This window comes from Mytilus californianus, unplaced genomic scaffold (genome assembly GCF_021869535.1).
Source record: "Mytilus californianus isolate M0D057914Y unplaced genomic scaffold, xbMytCali1.0.p SCAF_2, whole genome shotgun sequence".
NCBI lineage: Eukaryota > Metazoa > Mollusca > Bivalvia > Mytilida > Mytilidae > Mytilus > Mytilus californianus.
Window position 1 is genome coordinate 23,707,643 of NW_026262668.1, and position 21,062 is coordinate 23,728,704.

At 31.7% G+C, this 21,062-nt stretch overlaps 1 protein-coding gene across 1 annotated transcript in view; it reads left to right on the top strand.

The window, feature by feature from the left end:
• Window positions 1-20,031, top strand: part of LOC127729525 (homeobox protein Hox-B7-B-like) — a 35,047-nt gene extending 15,016 nt beyond the window's left edge. Inside the window, exon 2 of the mRNA XM_052237362.1 lies at window positions 15,610-20,031. Within this exon, the coding sequence (XP_052093322.1) occupies window positions 15,610-15,896 (287 nt within the window). The 3' untranslated portion in view covers window positions 15,897-20,031. The remainder of the gene's footprint in view (window positions 1-15,609) is intronic.
• The last annotated feature ends 1,031 nt before the right edge of the window (window positions 20,032-21,062 follow it).

A 21,062-nucleotide genomic window follows, 5' to 3' on the forward strand; every position in this document is an offset into this window, starting at 1 on the left:
TGTCATAAATCAGGCCATTTGTTTTCTCGTTTGAATTGTTGTAGCTTTTTACATCCTTTTATCTCTGACTATACAGTTTGGGGTTTACTAATCGTTGAAGACCATATAGTACCCTACAATTTCTAACATCATCATCCTATATATAGTTGTATCATTGGCAATCATACCACATCTTCTAATTCTTACATTAATCGGGCTTTTCCCATGGCAATCCAGAAACATCTGCTAGTCATTCGCTGAAGACTGTATCAGTCTAAAGACGTGATAGTCGTCGTTAGAGATCTTAAGTTGTCGGCTTGCTGTCTTAAATACATTCACCGGGGTCCACTTAACGTTTCTTTTATTTATTTAAAAAATGACGTGATCTGTCATCAAAAACTCGGTATGGAGTTTTATATAATTGTAAAATTTGTAACACTATAAGCTTGATGATCGTGTATCTAAGATATGTGTGATGCAATTTTACACAATCAGAAACTTGAAATATGAACTCATTTAAAAAAGTAGGTGTATCTACATTGCGCTTAATACTGTATTTACAATTTTGATTTTCACCTTACGCTATACTATTTAACGTGCTATTACCAAGTACACGAACAAAGCATTTAATGGATTTAGAAAACGTTTGAAAACCCCTCGTAAGATCTGAACTTTTTTTTCAAAATGTAGGTCTGTGGTTTGATATTTAAAGCTTAAAAGAATCACTATATCACTTCCAAATGATATGCAAATATATGTCTAAGACAAGGCTATAAATTTCTTTGAATAAGTAAAATTAGGTAACATCAAAGTGTACAGGTAAATTAATCAGTCTATAAAACACAGGTGTTTAGCAGCTTGATGTAGGTTCACAAATGACACAAGCGTTGAGAATTTTGGGAGGTCAAAGTTTGCGGTACAGCACATGCAATAATTTATGTTGTCGTTTTAAATTTTCGACACTCTTCTAAACTCTACCATAGCTCAAGCCTGAATGTTTAAGATGTTCGGTAGTCTTCTAATCCGTATTTACTGTTACTAGCTATAAACTAGGATCATATCAATCCATATCATCGCATTTGGCCTACATTAAGTTTAACGTTATTTGCTAAATTATGACTATATATAAGTTTTGTTTATCAAAGGAAACACTACAAAGAGAATTACCCATTTACGTATCGTATACCAATATGAAACTATCTCTTTGCGACGATATGAAAATATTGGAAAATCAAAACAAAATAATACGTATAACCTTATTTGTTTCACAGATAAACCGACATACATAGAAACCACATATTACCAAGGTTATACCAGGACAATATATATAGTTATCCATACATCTTCATCAGATAACATAACTAGACCTTTTGATGTGTATTAAATTATGACAAATTGACCCATTATCAAACAAAGGCAGTGAACACCTGAAGTGGCCTTCAGACAAAACATAAATAGAGTTGGTCATTGAGTACATGTCCAGTGGCACATAGCCTGTTCCGGTCTTCTGCCTATTTGGGACGTTTTTCCAAATCTTACATTCCTTTGATATCGAGCATCAACTTAATGACAATGTATTTAATCAATTCTACTTTAAAGTTATATTCGGAATTTCTAGTTTTAACTTTGAATCACGTTATCTGTAATCTGTTAATCTGTGTGTTCACTCTCTGCAGTGTTCCTGCGAGTATTCCAACACATTTACTGGTATTAAGAAAAGGACAAATGAATTCTCCAAACATTGGAGGGGAAAATGCTATTTTAGACCTTCAAATGTAACTCCGTTTTCATTAAGGAACGACCATTTAACTCCAAGGGGGAGGGGGGGGGGGGGTTATGGTTTTTTCCTAAAAAAAATATTCTGATCCCCAATTTGATGTGAAAAATATTGTGGTCAAGCAGATGAAAAAAAAAAATATTCTGAATCCAGATTTTCCCAATACCTTATAGTGTTAAATTTTGAAAAAAAAAATAATTTCATTGATTGATAGCGTCGAAAAACTAAAAAAAAATGTTCTTGCTTTGCGCGAAAAAAAATTTCTTACTCAGACAAAAAACAATAACCCCCCTCCCCCTTGAAGTGAAATGGTTGCTCCCTTAGGTCTTTCATTAGACGATAGTCAGGACCAACGAAGATAACAAAAAACTAGAGAAAATAATAATGTATTCATTTATTGTTCCATCGATTGGTGACTGCTTTATATCCAACGGCAAATATTGCATGCATATTCAGGTCGAAAGAATGATATGAAATGATAACAATCCATTTCTTGTGGCATAAAAATACATAAGCTAGCCATTCATTCCCATTGTTGTTCTTCTTTTCACCAATGCTTAACTTGTTTTCTCCGTCTAAACATTGCTCATATGGTATTGCTCTAGATTTCACAGTCTCCATTTTGTAGAGTCCAGAACATGCATGAAATATTTGCCACAGGACTTTATGCAAACATTAATCAATCAAAAACTCATTCTTTATTTTGTTTAACAAGTTCTTGGCTCGAATATGTCTTTAATATTGGTCACTGGTAATTAAACACACAAAATTAATTAACCGAATTCCTTCAAGGAAAGGATAAATTGAATACAAGTAAAAAAGACATCTTATCAAGATGAATTTAGATGACTTTAATAGTTAGGTGTGTTTTGTGTTATGAACACCTTATCTTACATGAGAATAAGAATGTTTATTGTTCCAATTATGGGTCCTTGATGGGCAGCATGACTTTTACATACACAAAACAATACACTATGATTTTGTAAAACATTTTTACATTGAAATGAAATGTGACGAAGACAATTGATTGACAGTTTGACCGATATCATAAAAAATATTTTAGCCGAAACAATCCTAATCTTATGGGTGATACATTGTTCAATATTGAACTGGTAAAAATACAATAGTAATTAGGATTTAAGGTACTTTTCAAGAAGGAAAAGGAAATTGGGCGACAATTAAAAACATTAAGTCGTAGAATAAACATGCAACGCAATCACCTCCCTAAAAAGATGAACAGACAAGCAACTGTTCATCCACAAGAAATACAACCTTGGACTAACATATTAAGTATATGACAGATGAGAGATAGAAAGGAAAGGAAAGGAAAAGATATAACCTAAAACAATTGAAAAATTACATTATGAATATTGTCTGTTGCTCAATTTTAAGTTTTAGTTTTCCATGTAGTGTTTTTTAATTGGGACTTGCTTTACTTATTGTATTTTCATTTTCAACTTATTATTTTGAATGGCTCTTTGGTACTTTGTTTTTTTAATTGCTTAATTTTACAACAATCAATCTTGAATGTGCACCGAAGATAACAGACACAATGTTTTATTATGAGTTTCAGAAGTTTGTATTCATTATTTTGAAACTACTTTGTACCATTCAAAATGTATATAAAATTCAACAACTCTTGACATTAATGCATATATAAGTTGCTTATTTCAATTTTTATAATTCAACATCACGGAAAAAAGTCTTAAAAATGGCAGCGTCTCGACATATTTCAACATCAACTTTACGTCTGCCTCAAATACAAATAAACCTATTTAATATCTGTTTCATCCACTATATCATAGTATTAATGGAAATATAGGTTTTTGCATCACATTGATATGCATCTTTTATCTGAATTGATGTGAAATGTTAAAAATCTAGAGGCCCAAGCCTGATTCGCTCACCTGGCATCTTTGCAATATTTTGATATTATGACTACCGTTACTGTCAAATATATAATTTTTGGAAGATCGATACTTTGGAGATATATATATTGTTTAAAAAAGACGTCCTTGTGGAGTACAAGTTTCAGTTTAAAATATATTTTTAAAAATGTTTTCGACCAACGACGAACATAAAGAGACGAAAATATTTTCACTAGACCTTTTAGTCAGGTGAGCTTAAATGATTTTCATATAGGCATGTTACAATACAAGTCAAGTTTTCAAAAGTATCATTCACAAATATTGTTTGAGACACTGCCAGAAGAAAATAAATGAACGAGTATATGCAGAGCTCAGACACAAAATGCTAATTATAATATCAATGTCTGTGCATGATTGTAAATCGTCTGAATATGTTGATTGGAATACCTGGCTGTTCTATTTCTCAACGAAAAATAACACGAGACTCGCACGGCTTTTGGCGTCCGTCGTAAACGACAGCTCACGCTCACTGTGTAGAATTAAACTCGTGTAACCGAGGAGGAGACGCGGGGTGCTCATTTCTAAAATCCCACTTAATTTGTAATTTTCCCCACCTCCTACTTTTTTCCCTTCTTTTTCCCTGATTTCACTATTTATCCCCTCTATCCCACATCATTTTGTGTAGTCAATGCAAAAAATATGACACTAAAGCAGCACAAACAAAGATCTTGGGATCAGATTTAAAAAAAAAATAACTGATTTGTTGACGTAAAGTATTAACTCATTTTATTTGAAATGTGTAACAGTACAACATCAGTTTTTCTTTTACTGAAAACATGTTCCGTTATCTTTATAAAGCATCGTTAATTAAATAATCTCAAGTTTAAAATTTCTGAGAATGACGTAAAACAACGTGTGTTCGACTCTATCCAGTAAAACAAACTAACGCCTTTGATGCTAATTGGCAACTCAATCATCAACATAGCGACACTGTTTTACCAACAATGTGGTCAATATATTATTGCAGTAAAATATTTGTTTCTAAATAAAGCAAATTTCCTTAAAATCAATGAAACCAAGTGTCAAATAACACAAGTTATTAATCGAATATGGCTTTAATGTAATGAGAATGAACTCGTTATGTTAACAGAAACTTTTTTTCTGAATGTTGTTGCTTTCAGTGAAAACAAAAACTAATTTCAAAAGAAATCGATCCTTTAATGCGAAATCTCTGCAATTTTGTCTAATGTTCTAGTAGAGTCTAAGTCCTGAAAGTGACATGCAACTGAATACAATATTGGTAGAGATAACAATAGTTTCTTTTTTTCACGTAACTAGTACAATGTCGTGTTGTAGAGATCCAGTAGATATAGTCATGAGCAGAACGTTCCTGTAAAGAACGGTCGTAAAAGTTGGTTTTTTTTTTTCCAACTGAAAAAGATTCCCAAACGTACAGTATAAAAGAAGATTATATTACAACGTATTTTTTCAATAATTATTTCACAGTGGTAATGTGGTTTGTCTGTTTTCAGCTCGAATATAACATATTCCTTTTGACTATAAATAGTATGTTGGCATCGTTACATTGAACAGTCTGTTGGCACTGTTACATTGAATAGTCTGTTGGTATCGTTACATTGAATAGTCTGTTGGCATCGTTACGTTGAATAGTCTGTTAGCATCGTTAAGAGAATAGTCTGTTGGCATCGTTACATCGAGTTGTCTGTTAGCATTGTTACGTTGAATTATCTGTTAGCATCGTTACATTGAATAGTCTGTTAGCATCGTTACATTGACCAATGGCATTCCTGAATACAATAACCCCCCTCCCCCTCAAACAATAATAATTAAAAAAGTCTTTGGTGCTATAGATTTATTTAGATTCTTATTTAAATCTCTGTATAAGAGTGGAGGGTTGGCATGGGATGAATGGTGAGTCTAAGAAGTGTTAACTTAATCCTTAGCCTTGTTTTCACATGCTACAATACCCCGAGTATTGACTTTTCATTAGGGTTCAACGAGTTCCTGGTTTTAGACAAAATTTAAAATTCCAGTAAGATAGTCTCATTTTCTGTGTTAAGAATCATATTCTTTCTATTTCTGGCTCGTCGAATTAAGTTCTTGTTCATATTTTTTCGTCATTAATATACCTTTATTACTGGACACGGAATATAAAGTAAATAATGAATTTAGATTAGTATGTAGTTTCTCAAAAAGAAAATCTCGTCATAAATATATGCATGACGTTTTTGCTCCTGAAAATTTTGAAAACGACAATCAATCAATCAATCAATCAATCAATCAATAAGTGATTGAAATAGTTATTTCAATGGAAAGAATTGCAATGCACAATGATAAGATAGCCGTTAAAGCCAAACGTTCATAGATACAACCAAACAGGCATGGATTTTATTTATACATGAATAACATAAATTATAAACAAAATCTACTAAAAAAAACAGAGGAAATTCATATTGTGTCTTCACGTCTGTAGGCATGAGAAGAAACATGATATTGTTGTTGAGACCAAAATGTTGCAACATTTATCATGACAAATACATGAACAAAAGCATTTAAACACACCAAATAAATTTGTTAACGTTCACATTTCACACTTATAGTTTCAACACTTTGCACATTTACATGAAAAATTATCTTTGTCACGATAAACATTACACGCAACTGTTACATGTATTATGTAATAAGGTCATAGACACTTAATACATAGAACACCAAGAGCGAATTGTATAAAAATTGAGGAAATGAAATATAGCCATGATCGGTGAAATATTGATGTTAAAATTACGCTTAAAGCAAGATAGTTCATTAATAAAACATGTTCTTTTGTCATAAACTAGATGCAATTAACGAGTCATTAAAGCCAAACGATCCGTGTTGACAAACCATGTGAAATGTTTACATTTATTTCAAGATATCACTGCGCTTCTGAATGTGTAAGTCGGTATTTCATTGCATTATCCACACCACTGCACCAGCATACACACTGATTTAATCAAAAATAGAATCACAATATCTTGTCGAAATAGAATTCAAATATTGGACAAATTCTCGTTCATGCTATCAGTCTGGCTGTCTAACGAAATCACTCCTGAGTTGCGAAATTTAGACGCCCCGGAACAGTTTATATGATTCTTTATTTAGATTGCCTTACACCACTTCCGGTTTATTTAAATTTCGACTAGTCACAGTGTTGTGTGTAACTGTTTTTTCTATCTTCTTTTTCGTGGTCAGTAGGTCTGATCTGAAATGTCTTCTGAGTTTGTTTGCAATATGCATTCCATTACAGTTTTGGTAATTTAAAAGCCTGTTTCTTCATTTTAGTTACTGGTATTTCAATTAAATAAATTTAAATAGTCCCATGACTATCAAAGTATATTCGAATATCCTTGCTTTTTACTTTTAAGCTACAATATTTAACAAAGCTACATTAATAGATTATAATGCAAGATATCCGAGAATGCTTGAAAATGCATTTCCCTGTCAGCTGATTTTTGTCTTTTTCCTTTTGTCTTTTTTTTATACTTGTTTAAAAGAATCAAGGATACTAGCAAAAGGTCATAAATCAAAATGGAATAAATAAATTAGTAAATAATAAACATAGGAGTGCAAGAAACATTAAAGCTCAAGAAAATGGCAATGTGATTATGAGATGAAGGATAACAACAAAAGCGCTGTTCCTTTGCTTTATGTGTTTTTTGGTGCGACTGTACTGATTTTATTTCATGGATGGATACCCCCATACCCTTTTCTTTTCTATTATATTATGTACTTAATTTAAAAGTAACATTACTGACGAAATAAGAATATTTGTTTACGATTAAATAGGAATCCATCTTATTTTCAAAATTCCGCTATTTTAAAATATAATACACAGAGAGATACCGACATCATGATATGTTAGAAAATATCTTCACCTGACAAGAGATAATATACAACACGTGTGAAAAATTTAGTGTTGGCAAATGTACCAATTTCACCTTAGATAATAATCCATCATAACATCTTTCACTCAACTAAATAAAACGATATCATAAGCATAAAAAAGCAGCAAGTCACTCATGTGAAAACATTATCATATTTTGTAACATAAAAATGTGAATAGCTGAGTACACCAATCATTCAAATGGGCCATTAGTAGCTACGCCGTTGTAGGTTAATGTTTGTTACTTGCCTGTGGTATCTAACAACCAGATGCATTGAAGCTAAGGGCGGTCCGACTGCTTAAGCTGTGTGGCTTCATCCCAAGAAGAAGTTTCATATGTTATCTAAAGTGGGCTTTTGATGGAAGCAAAAATTAAACAAGATTCATAATGGAAATATAATTTAGTCGAGTGGCTTTTCTTTAATTTGAAGGTCGTGAAAGATGTTTTTTTTCACACAGAAGAAATAGAAGGTCATCGCAGGTCATCGAGTGCTCCTATAAATTGTGTATTTAGGTCAAATTTGACTTTTAAGATGGAATATTTAATTAGTGTTATGAATTAAACATGCATTTGTTTCCTGTCGAAATTATTATCTAAAATATGCATTCAATTTTGATTTATTCAACTTTCTTTCAATGGTTATATAACTCTTGGTGTTAGATATATCTGAGATGCAAGGTATACGTCAATGCGACAGCAAACTAACGACACAAAAGCAAAAAGACATCTAGACGTCAACATACTGTCTTCAACAAGAGATATATGTTTATATAATATGTCAAGCTCTAAATCTTTCCTATTCTAAAACAGTTTGGAATTTTAACGAGGGCTATCAAAGATGGCATCAACCCTAAATTCTCCAAAAGAAAGAAAAAACATAATTACAACATGACATGATAGTATTGAACCACTGACAAGGTTTCTAATTTTTCGAGACGGGTTTAAATTGAGTTTTTTTTTGCAATCTCAATGGCCCAAGTTTTTAATCTGGATGCTGTTCTATGTGATAATTAACGTACTTCACCAAATACGTAATATTTTTACATATCTACCCAAAGATTGGTTCATTCTGGGTGGTGATCTATACCGATATTATTGTATGTGGGATCCGAGGTTTCAAATTTTCGCCCATCTTGTCCGTATAACAAAGGACTGTGCTTAAAAATTATCATCGAGTTCTTTAGTCCATATTATAAAAAAAAACATGTATTTAGAAGACGTCACCAAATTTATTTTGAACACTCGAATCCCTTACACCTGTTTATGTTAAAAAAAGAAATAATGTTTTCTTTCGTAATGTAATTTATAGAGTGAATATAAATGTAAAAATATCGCTTCAGCCATTATCTAAATTGTTCTAATGTTCATATACGTTATTTATGGCATCTAATGGACGTATACCTCACACATTTACATGTCAAATTTTCCACCTTTTCAAATTTAGATTGGAGGAGTGGAATATGATTTTTATAAACAATGTCGCGGGACAATACAAACAGTAGCGGCGGAGTGATTTATGTATATGGGTAAAGTGGTTTCGTTTTTTCCTTAGTAAATAATTCATCAAGTATTCCGATGAAGCATAAATTATATTTTTCATAATAATATGTGATATGATTATTAATTTGACACCCAAGAAATACGATGTGATTTCCTGCCATTCAAAGACCTCCCTGTTCAAAATTCTCAACAAATTGAACTACTTTGAACCGTAGAGGCAAGCAAAAACATTTTACAGAATTTTTATATTTATCTTAGATATATAGTTTAGTGTATATCAATCCCATGAGCCCCTCTTTACATACTATAGATAATAACACATATTATGTTCTTGGTTATTGTCTGACATTTTCACGTTTATTGTTTTGTCTTAAATCAAGCCGTTGATTTTTTTCTTATTGAATTGTTTCACTTTTTGTCGTGCTGAGTCCTATTATAGCTGATTATACGGATGGCTTTTTATACGACCGCAAAAATTGAAAATTTTTTGGTCGTATATTGGTATGACGTTGGCGTCGTCGTCGTCGTCGTCGTCGTCGTCGTCGTCGTCGTCTGGCGTCGTCCGGCGTCGTCCGAAGACACATTGGTTTTCGCACTCTAACTTTAGTTTAAGTAAATGGATCTCCATGAAATTTTACCATAAGGTTCAATACCACGAAAGGAAGGTGGGGATTGATTTTGGGGGTTATGGTACCAACAGTTAAGGAATTAGGGGCCAAAAAGGGGCCAAAAATAAGCATTTTTGTAACTTCCAGACAATAACTTGTGTGTAAGTGTATGGATCTCTCTGACATTGTACCACAAGGTTCCATATCACAAAGGGAAGGCTGTAATTGATTTCGGGGGTAATTGCCTCAAAATTTTAGGAATTAGGGGCCAAAAAAGGGGCAAAAAAGAAGCATTTTTCCTATTTCATGACAATAACTTGTGTGTAAGTGTTTGGATATTTCTGAAATTGTACTACAAGGTTCCATATCACAAAGGGAAAGCTGGAATTGAGTTTGGGGGTAATTGCCCGAAACGTTTAGGAATTGGGGGCCAAAAAGGGGCCAAAAATAAGCATTTTTCTAGTTTCCAGACAATAACTTGTGTTCAAGTGTATGGATCTCTCTGAAATTGTACTGCAAGGTACCATACCACAAAGGGAAGGCTGGGATTGAGTTTGGGGGTGATGAATCATAAGGGGGTTCAAAAAATTTGGGGGGGGGGGGGGGGTTTTCTTTTTTTTTCTTTTTTTCCTTTTTTTTTTCTTTTAAAATTTTCCATTTTAAGTTGGTTATTTCTGATTAATATTTAAAAGCAAATAATAATGATATGGTAGGAGATACACACCAAACAGGATGTGTAAATTATTATATAATAAGTATTGTGCAATAGCAAGAAATTTTCAATTGCACAGTATTGCACAATTGCAAGAAATCTCCAATTGCACAGTATTGCGCAATAGCAAGAAATCTTCAATTGCACAGTATTGCGCAATAGCAAGAAATATCCAATAGCACAATATTGCGCAATAGCAAGAAATTGTCAATTGTACAGTATTGCACAATAGCAAGAAATATTCAATTGCACAGTATTGTGCAAAAGAAGATACTTCGTATAAATTGCTTATTTCTTGATCAATTTCAATGGGGTTTTATTCTTGAATTCTTGGGGTTCTTTAATATGCTGAATCTAACCGTGTATTAAGTTTTTGGATTTTGGGCCCCGTTTTTAAATTGGTCCACATTGAGGTCCAAAGGGTCCAAAATTTAACTTTGTTTGATTTCATCAAAAATTGAATTATTGGGGTTCTTTGATATGCCGAATCTAACCGTGTATTTAGATTCTTAATTTTTGGTTCCGTTTTCAAATTGGTCTACATTAAGGTCAAAAGGGTCCAAAATTAAACTTAGTTTGATTTTAACAAAAATTGAATTTTTAGGGTACTTTGATATGCTGAATCTAAACATGTATTTAGATTTTTGATTATGGGCCCAGTTTTCAAGTTGGTCCAAATCGGGGTCCAAAATTAAACTTTGTTTGATTTCAACAAAAATTGAATATATGGGGTTTTTTGATATGCTGAATCTAACCATGTATTTAGATTTTTGATTTTTGGGCCCCGTTATCAACTTTGTCCACATTGAGGTCAAAAGGGTCCAAAATTAAACTTTGTTTGATTTCATCAAAAATTGAATTCTTGGGGTTCTTTGATATGCTGAATCTAAACATGTGTTTAGATTTTTGATTATGGGCCCAGTTTTCAAGTTGGTCCAAGTTGGGGTCCAAAATTAAACTTTGTTTGATTTCAACAAAAATTGAATATATGGGGTTCTTTGATATGCTGAATCTAAACATGTATTTAGATTTTAGATTTTTGGCCCAGTTTTCAAGTTGGTCCAAATTGGGGTCCAAAATTAAACTTTGTTTGATTTCAACAAAAATTGAATATATGGGGTTCTTTGATATGCTGAATCTTACCATGTATTTAGATTTTTTATTTGTGGGCCCGCTATCAAATTGGTTCATATTGAGGTCAAAAGGGTCCAAAGTTAAACTTTGTTTGATTTCATCAAAAATTTAATTATTGGGGTTCTTTGATATGCCAAATCTAACCGTGTATTTAGATTTTTAATTTTGGGTCCCGTTTTTTAAATTGGTCTACATTAAGGTCCAAAGGGTCCAAAATTAAACTTAGTTTGATTTAACAAAAATTGAATTTTTGGGGTTCTTTGATATGCTGAATCTAAACATGTGTTTAGATTTTTGATTATGGGACCAGTTTTCAAGTTGGTCCAAGTTGGGGTCCAAAATTAAACTTTGTTTGATTTCAACAAAAATTGAATATATGGGGTTCTTTGATATGCTGAATCTAAACATGTATTTAGATTTTAGATTTTTGGCCCAGTTTTCAAGTTGGTACAAATTTGGGTCCAAAATTAAACTTTGTTTGATTTCAACAAAAATTGAATATATGGGGTTCTTTGATATGCTGAATCTTACCATGTATTTAGATTTTTTATTTTGTGGGCCTGCTATCAAATTGGTTCATATTGAGGTCAAAAGGGTCCAAAATTAAACTTTGTTTGATTTCATCAAAAATTGAATTATTGGGGTTCTTTGATATGCCAAATCTAACCGTGTTTTTAGATTTTTAATTTTGGGTCCCGTTTTTTAAATTGGTCTACATTAAGGTCCAAAGGGTCCAAAATTAAACTTAGTTTGATTTTTAACAAAAATTGAATTCTTGGGGTACTTTGATATGCTGAATCTAAACATGTGTTTAGATTTTTGATTATGGGACCAGTTTTCAAGTTTGTCCAAGTTGGGGTCCAAAATTAAACTTTGTTTGATTTCAACAAAAATTGAATATATGGGGTTCTTTGATATGCTGAATCTAACCATGTATTTTGATTTTGGACATTGGACCATAATAGGTAAATTAAAAAATTTGAGTTCTTAGACCACATTCTTTCTGTGTCAGAAACCTATGCTGTGTCAAATATTTAATCACAATCCAAATTCAGAGCTGTATCAAGCTTGAATGTTGTGTCCATACTTGCCCCAACTGTTCAGGGTTCGACCTCTGCGGTCGTATCAAGCTGCGCCCAGCGAAGCATTTTATTGCTTATCGCTGAAGGCCGTTCTGTAACATATAGGTGCTTACTTCCACGTCATTTGGACTCTGGTGGATAGTTGTCTCATTGGCAATGATATCACATGTCCTTATTTTTAAAAATAATTAAATAATGTAATAGATATTGGGATAACTATATGAAATTTTAACAGTCGGGTTCATTAATCAGACTCGTCGTCTTTTAATTCAGTGATCTATACTAAAAAGCTTCCTTATAACAGCGCTTACAAACGCTTTTACCAGTGACTGTTGAATTGTACTATCAGCTTTTTCTTGTTTTTGTCATTGCATGTATAACTACGGAGTTCATATAAAAAGAAGAAGATGTGGTATGATTGCCATTAGACAACTCTACCACCAGAGACAAAATAGCGTAGAAATTAACAACTATAGGTCACCGTACGGCCTTCAACAATGAGCAAAACCCAAACCGCATAGCAAGCTGTATGTTTATTTCAGCCTATCATATCCTGTGTCTAAAATGAAGAATCTTATAAATTAATTATATTTCTTTTTTATCCGCGGCACAGTTTTTTTTCTCAATTTTTGAAATTTCATCTTAAGTGAACTAGTAGCACTGCATGTTAAATAAAAATAAAAACGATTGTATAAAAAGAAAAATGAAAACATGCATCGACAAGACATGGAAGATATTGACATATTGTGTATATAATGTATAGGAATGTGAATAAAAAGAGATACGGTGGCCTATAATTGCTTACATCAACTTCATTTGAGCTCTGGTTTATAGTTGTCTCACTGTTGTCATACCACATCATCCCCTTTTATATGAGGTATACATCATTCAGTCAAAAACTTTAAGACACAACTTAAAGCAAAAAGACATTTTGAGGTAAACAGCCGGTTTTCGTCAATATGTAAAATGCAAGTCTCTTTAGACACGGATACTTTAAACATGGAGAGCTATATTTATAACATTCGTAATAAGTATTTTATTTGCATGCATGTGACATGCATTTGTAAGTACATGGTACTATTCAACAAATGTCAAGAATAACATCAAACAGTGTTATAATACATGTATTAGATTGCACAATGTAATTCTAGTCAAGAAAGACTGAATTACCAAATTTAAAAAATTGCAAAGTTAAATCTATTGATAAAACTTCAAAGCTAAATGTGAAATTTGATAGGTGTCATTTTAGGTAAGTAAAGTGGGATCTTTTTGACCTTTGTTATATATAATTGACTCTTTGACTTAATGCACAAATGTTATTTTTATTGACCCGATTCTTTGCTTTTTAAGTTCGTTTTTAATTATTTGAGATTGGTATAGTCGGTACCAGTTAGACCCTTTGGAATCATTTAAACTGCATGAGTGCAATATACGTCTCTTTACTATTACGAATAAAAGGTGCATGTTATTTTTTTTGTATCATGAAAGCCATGATTATACTTAGGTTTTTATTAAAACATGGTTATTGAATTTGAGCCACACCAATAGAAATGTAAGATGTGGTCCTATTCCTGCTTGCAAGTCGGCGTTTAATAAGGTTAATAGAAAAACGAGAAAATATCCATTTACACCCTGAGAAATTCCGCACATTAAATTTTGGAGGAATCTTCAATAATGTTTTTTACGAAATCGGTGTGATTGCTGACACGATTTTTTTTTAAATACAAAAAGTTAAAGCACACTTATACACAAATCAAAAAGAAAAATAAAGAGAAGAAAATATATCTTTTTAAAGGTTTGTTTTTCCATCTGTATGTCCGTACATTCAATCAATGATTTAAGTAAAGGTATAATTTGAGATAATTATTTTTCGATCCTTTGATCTTTGATTTGTTGATAGTGGAAAAATTAAAAAGAACTTTAGTGTTGAAAATTAGAGGCCATCATAAAGAAAGGTTAATAATATTTTCGTACCTCTCGACCTTTAGTTACCATTGTTGTTGCCATCATATTTTTAACTTTATTGTGTACATGTGCTAGCTCCAGATGTGAAGTTTGGGAGCCATTTTGACCAAAATTATAAGATTATGAAAATTTTTAACTTGCAACCATAAACAAATATTTGTAACTTTAACTCTTCTGTCTTTATTTTGTTTTGTTTTTTGTTAAAACAAAAATGGAGGAAGCTGACAAAAGGAGCTCCTGGTTGACTTTCATTATTTTATATTTCTAATTTCTTTATCGTTCTATATCTCCTTTCCCCCACAAAAGGAGTGCTATAGTATATTTTTCAAAGAATTAGGTAACCTCTGAAATAATAAACTAACAAAGAAACAGTTCTGATTCGCAGCAGTATAAACCAATACATGTTAGAAGCAGATATTTCATTATTTTTGTGAAATACATAGTTTATATGAATGTCTTAAAAACTTGAGGTCTCTCTATCCTAATTTATTTCTACATAAACGTAAGTAGAACGCTAAAACTGTATACCTTCTTCTTAACATTGATCTTTATCATAGCAAATCAGTACTTCTTGTCTTTTGATTTATGATTTTAACATGTTTCGACAGGACTTTCTGAGAAAGGCTATGCTAAACTATTAAAGATAGACTGATTGTTGCTTGTGTTACGTCCAGTGGCAAATATAGATTTCTGAAACGGACACAGATATTGCTACAAGAAAGTTCGGATTAAGACGTTGATAAATCTCGTTTTATCTTAAACTTTCTCCTTTATGTTAAGAATTCTTCAATGTTCACATACATCCTATGACTACTTTAAAATTTAATTTAAAAACTTTATTTCAATCAGGAGTTTCCTCCCATTGATTGCTTTAAAGTTGAAATAATTGTTAATGGGGAGTTCACGGATATATTAAATTTGTTAAAACAATTGGATTAATTAGGTAAAAAAAATAAGAGTGAACTCAAAAACACTGCAGAAGTAATGCTAATGTTTGAACTATCAAAATATTAATTTAAATTCAATTTCTTTATCTTCAGGACCAAACTCAAACCAGAGAAGAAGAGGCAGACAAACATATACAAGGTTTCAAACTTTAGAACTAGAAAAAGAATTCAAATTCAATAGGTACCTCACGAGACGAAGACGAATAGAACTTTCTCATATGTTGTGTTTGACTGAACGACAAATAAAAATTTGGTTTCAAAATAGAAGAATGAAAGAAAAGAAAGAACTACAAGCAATAAAAGAAATAAACGAACAGAATAAATCTCCTGAAAAAGTTAAACCGGTATCTCCTGTGTCATCAGGCGATGTATCAAGCTGAGAAATTATGTGTTCTTAGGTTCCTACCTCCACGGACTGAAGAGCTCATTCCCGAACATCCGGTGTTTCCTACACGAGAAGACTGAAACGAGAACTTTTACTTAAATTATACGTTTATCAGTAGAAAAATTAGAATTATTATTTCACATTATAGGATGACGGATACGGGAGCCTGACATTTGGTACTGCCCTTATAAACGAGAATGGACTGCCTATTAACGAGAATTTACGTGAATACGAAAGCGTTTCCAAATGGCCTGCCATTTAAAATGGCGGATGCAAGAAGAGTGGAGATATCATTTACTTTTACAAACCTTTTCATTTATCATCGCTATCGACGCAAATGTTCATCGTCATAAATGTTTATAGTGCTATTATGTGTATATTTTTATGTATGTACTATAACATGTTGAATTTATATATAGAAAGATACTGCTCAAAATAATGTACTTCATATGTGAAACTTTCATGTATGTTTTGTAATCCGAATTCAAAGTTCGAAAAATAATTTGATACAACTGAATTTTCTTGCCGCAAACAATAGTGCAATATAGGAGAAAAATACGTTTACATGCTTTTTAAATAGTAAAATTACTTTTCGAACAAAAAAAATCCGAATGTTTGAGAGAAAATTCAGATTAAAAATATTGCAGTTGTCAGAAAAACTTTCTGCAATAGAGTTTGGAATACTGCATTGTCCATTTTCCACGGTTGTAATTTTATTTTCATAAAATATATTATTCAAATTCAAAATTTAAAGGACCCAAATTTGCTTCAATATAAGAAGAGTACAGAGGGAATTTTAACACAATTAGAAAAAAACAAATGTCATGTGTTTCATTTTTAAAAGATGAAAACCTTTTCATTCAATTTTCTTTTGCGTTAAATTTTCTTTATTTGTTAGATGTAGCTTAATTAGGATACAGTACTTAATTTTGTTTTAAAAATGTATGCCAATTCCGAAAACCTAACTGCAGAGAATAAGGATCATTGGGTTTCTTACAAGTTTCAGATATCATTTTTACATGTTTAATCAGTTAATTCCAGATAATCTACTAAAATTTGCTTATTTATTAATAAAAAAAAGGTATTCATTGTTTAAACTTAAAACTTTGGCCTTTGTTAGTCTTGTATCATTTTTAATTTTAGTTTCTTGTGTATAATTTGGAGTTTAGTATGACGTCCATTATCACTAAACTAGTATACATATTTGTTTAGGGGCCAGCTGAAGGACGCCTCCGGGTGCGGGAGTTTCTCGCTGCATTGAAGACCCATTGGTGGCCTTCGGCTGTTGTCTGCTCTATGGTCGAGTTGTCTCTTTGACACATTCCCCATTTCCATTCTCAATTTTATTAAAATACACCTTGGAATGGCAACATAACATTCAGTAATAATTGGTTGCAGGTAACCAATAAAATTAACCACTAATGTATTAGATAGAATATACCGTTTTGTGTGGTCCTCACAGTTACCATATATGTTGCTGTATCGACCTAAGTTATGACAATTTTGAATCAATGACATTAATAAACCTATAACAATGAACGATGATACTTTAATTTCATTGCTTCATTTCTATACTTGTGAATTTTTCTATACAACTTATTCTTACAATGACTGATGTTGTTGCAGGAAAAATGATGGGCGGTAAATGATAAACTTTAACAATTGAAAATAATTAGGTTTGCAGAATTGGCATAGTAACAGTTACAAAAATATGTAGATCACTGATAAATAATTATAACGAAGCTTTGTAGTTCATTTAATTTGTCACACCAGTCAAGATGACTGATTATTTCCTCAGGTTTTAATTTTGCGTTTTTTACATTTGATTTTATATATATATGTGTATTTTTTCATCATTATTAGGTGCTACAACGTAGATCGAAACTGCCTTACAACATCTTTTAATTTGCTCTGGTGTCGTTTCATTTAATAGACATTCAAACCCGACCAGTCACATATTCAGTTAGAAAAAAAAAGTCATGTGTTTCATTTTTAAAAGATGTAAACCTTTTCATTTAATTTTCTTTTGCATATTCATTAATTTTCAAAATTCACAACCCTCAACAAACATCCAATATGCCTGTTTCATTTCATTTAGTACATTAATCTATAAAAGTAAAAACTACACACGAGGATATCTTAATAGAAACTGTCGCGCAGCTAACATATTTTATTGTTGAGTATATATTATTTTACAGATAGCAAATCAATCCAATAGCATTCTATGTTTAAAAAAAATGAACTGAATTCTTCAATGTGCGTTAAATCAGATAATACCTGGAAACAAATACCCACAATTCAAATGTCTAATTTTGTAATTCATTTGACCATATCAACTTTTTTTTATTCGAGCGTCGATGATGAATCGTTTATAGACGAAACGCGTGTCTGGCGTACACAATTTTAAGCCTTGTATCTATGATGAGTTTAATTGTTGTTTACTTATTTTTTTTGTATTTTCAAAATATCAGAAAAATATGTTATTAAAATGCAACTCTTTTCAAATATTTCCCTAGAAACGAGATGATATTTCATATTATCCATATAAGATAGGCAGAGATCCCTTAATGTTAAATTATATATTTATAAGTTGATAACGAGAATAATTAGAATTAGCAAAGAAACAAATTCCAAGTTTTGATTATGTTTTATCCTTGTAATAATCAACTCTTTATGTTTCTCAATGATATACATGTAGTTAGTTGTCAGATAATTATGAGTATGAAGAGCATTTGGGCATCCAACTTTTACAGCATTCGAGCAAACGCATTTTAAGTATTCGAGCACAAGATTATTTAAGTATTCGAGCACAAGATTATTTAAGTATTCGAGCAAACGCATTTTAAGTATTCGAGCACAAGTTTATTTAAGTATTCGAGCACAAGTTTATTTAAGTATTCGAGCACAAGATTATTTAAGTATTCGAGCACAAGATTATTTAAGTATTCAAGTAACTGAGTTGTACAACAATTCATCAACCAAATTTTACCGACATGAAATGAAACATATTACACGTTGTCAATTTGGAATCGATCAATTAGAAAATAACAAAATGTTACAAAAAAGTATGATCAAATGAATCAAGTAGTTTATGTAGAATATATATATAGTAATTATGAAAAATAATAAAAAAGGTAGGAACATTTCTTAAACTCATACAAAGTTTTTGGTATTTTTTTGAAATTTCAGATTTGATTGAACGCAGATTTTGATGATTAGTATAATATTAATTTATGCAAACTGTGCTACGTCAAATGTCTTCATGTATTATTAATCTTCGCATTCAGTTGTAACGACATTTATCTGTAAGGAGCCATTACAGTTTCTCACTTGCTCTTCATACTTAGTGTATTTACATTTGTGTATCCCTTAACACTTTACAGTAGTTGTTATCTACATATTTAGAAGCTAGTCAGAGTTTAGGTTGTAATTGAAAACAGTACAATTAAAGACATTTCTAGAAAATCATTTCCGGAATCAGAAATCTCAGTTAGAATCGAAAGGGAGATATTTGACTATTTGGGAATTTGACTTGTTTGTGGTAAAGCAGAGCAACACGAAAACTAAAATGAAAATTAATCATTCTTTTGAAAAAGTGCTAAACACTTATACTACTTCCAAATTAGTTAACTTATAATTTTAGAGTAATATTCGGAAATGAGTTTCGGGAAAGGGCTACACCGTACAATGGATAAATAACCGTAACCAATCAAATTTTGTTTTAAATGCACACATGCGCAATTATAAATGCATTGAATTTCATTACATATTCTTCTTCTCTGACAGAAATTGGAAAATGTTATTAAAAATAAATGTACAGGTTTTCCTCAAGAAACAACAAAATAAGATTTTCTTATGGTAATTTAATTTATGCTATGATTTGTTTCCTTATATATCAATAAACAAATTGTTTGTTTATTTTCAGTTCGCATTATCTTATATATATATATATATATGTCATATTTGTTTTTCTTGAGAAAATACCTTTTTATTAAACGATGGGGTAAATGAACATTATGTTCTACAATTGTATATTTGTGTATCACTGTAAGTTAGTCTTTTTTGAAAACCATAACGAGAAACGCAATAAATGACTATTGTTGATTTTTTATATAAATTATATGTGTTTATTCATTTTAGTCAAATTAATTAACGTGTTGGTCCTAAATTGCAACTCCCTCCGACTAAGTTGGCCTTTGTTATTTTACCAGTTCTTTTTAAGCCATTTTGGTTTTGATTCCCAATCTTTTGGTCTCAATAGTGTACAAATGAAGGTTGTTTCAACAACACGTGTCGAATGTACTTAAATAGTATCAAATATTCCGTTACTCAGATGATCAACAACGATTAATTGATTAAAGGTAACAGTAAGTAGTCTACCGATGTTCAAAGCTCATAAATACATGTTTGTTTTTTCTACATTGGCTAGAGGTATAGGGGGAGGGTTGAGATCTCACAAAATATGTTTAACCCCACCGCATTTTTGCCCCTGTCCCAAGTCAGGAGCCTCTGGTCTTTGTTAGTCTTGAATGTTTTTTTAATTTTAGTTCATTTATATGTTTCGGAGTTTAATGTGACGTCCATTTTCACTGAACTAGTACATATTTTTGTTTAGGGGCCAGCTGAAGCCCGCCTCCGGGTGCGGAATTTTCTCACTGTTGAAGACCCATTGGTGGCATTGGGCTGTTTTTTTTATTTGGATGGGTTGTTTTCTCTTTGACACATTCCCCATTTCCATTTTCAATTTTATTATAAAGAAGATACAAATCAAGATGAAAAAACAAAACCGAGGTTATCGCATGAACTCCAAAAGGAAAGAAACCGGGTGCATTGACAGGGTAAGCATCTCCTCCAGAAAAATGATACATACGGTAACCTCAATACTCTACTTTATAAAGATAATAGAAATTGCAAAAAGAACTAGACGATAAAACAGATAATACCAACCAATAAGTATCGACTCCTCTGAGAAATTAGACTTACAAACAAAGAAAACAAAAACAAACGGAATACACATGGTCAAGATAGCCTCTTTCAGAGAAAAATCGTTCGATAATCAATGAATCATACTTTTTATACGACCGCAAAAAAATTTTTGTGGTCGTATATTGGTATGACGTTGGCGTCGTCGTCGTCGTTGTCGTCGTCGTCCTGCGTCGTC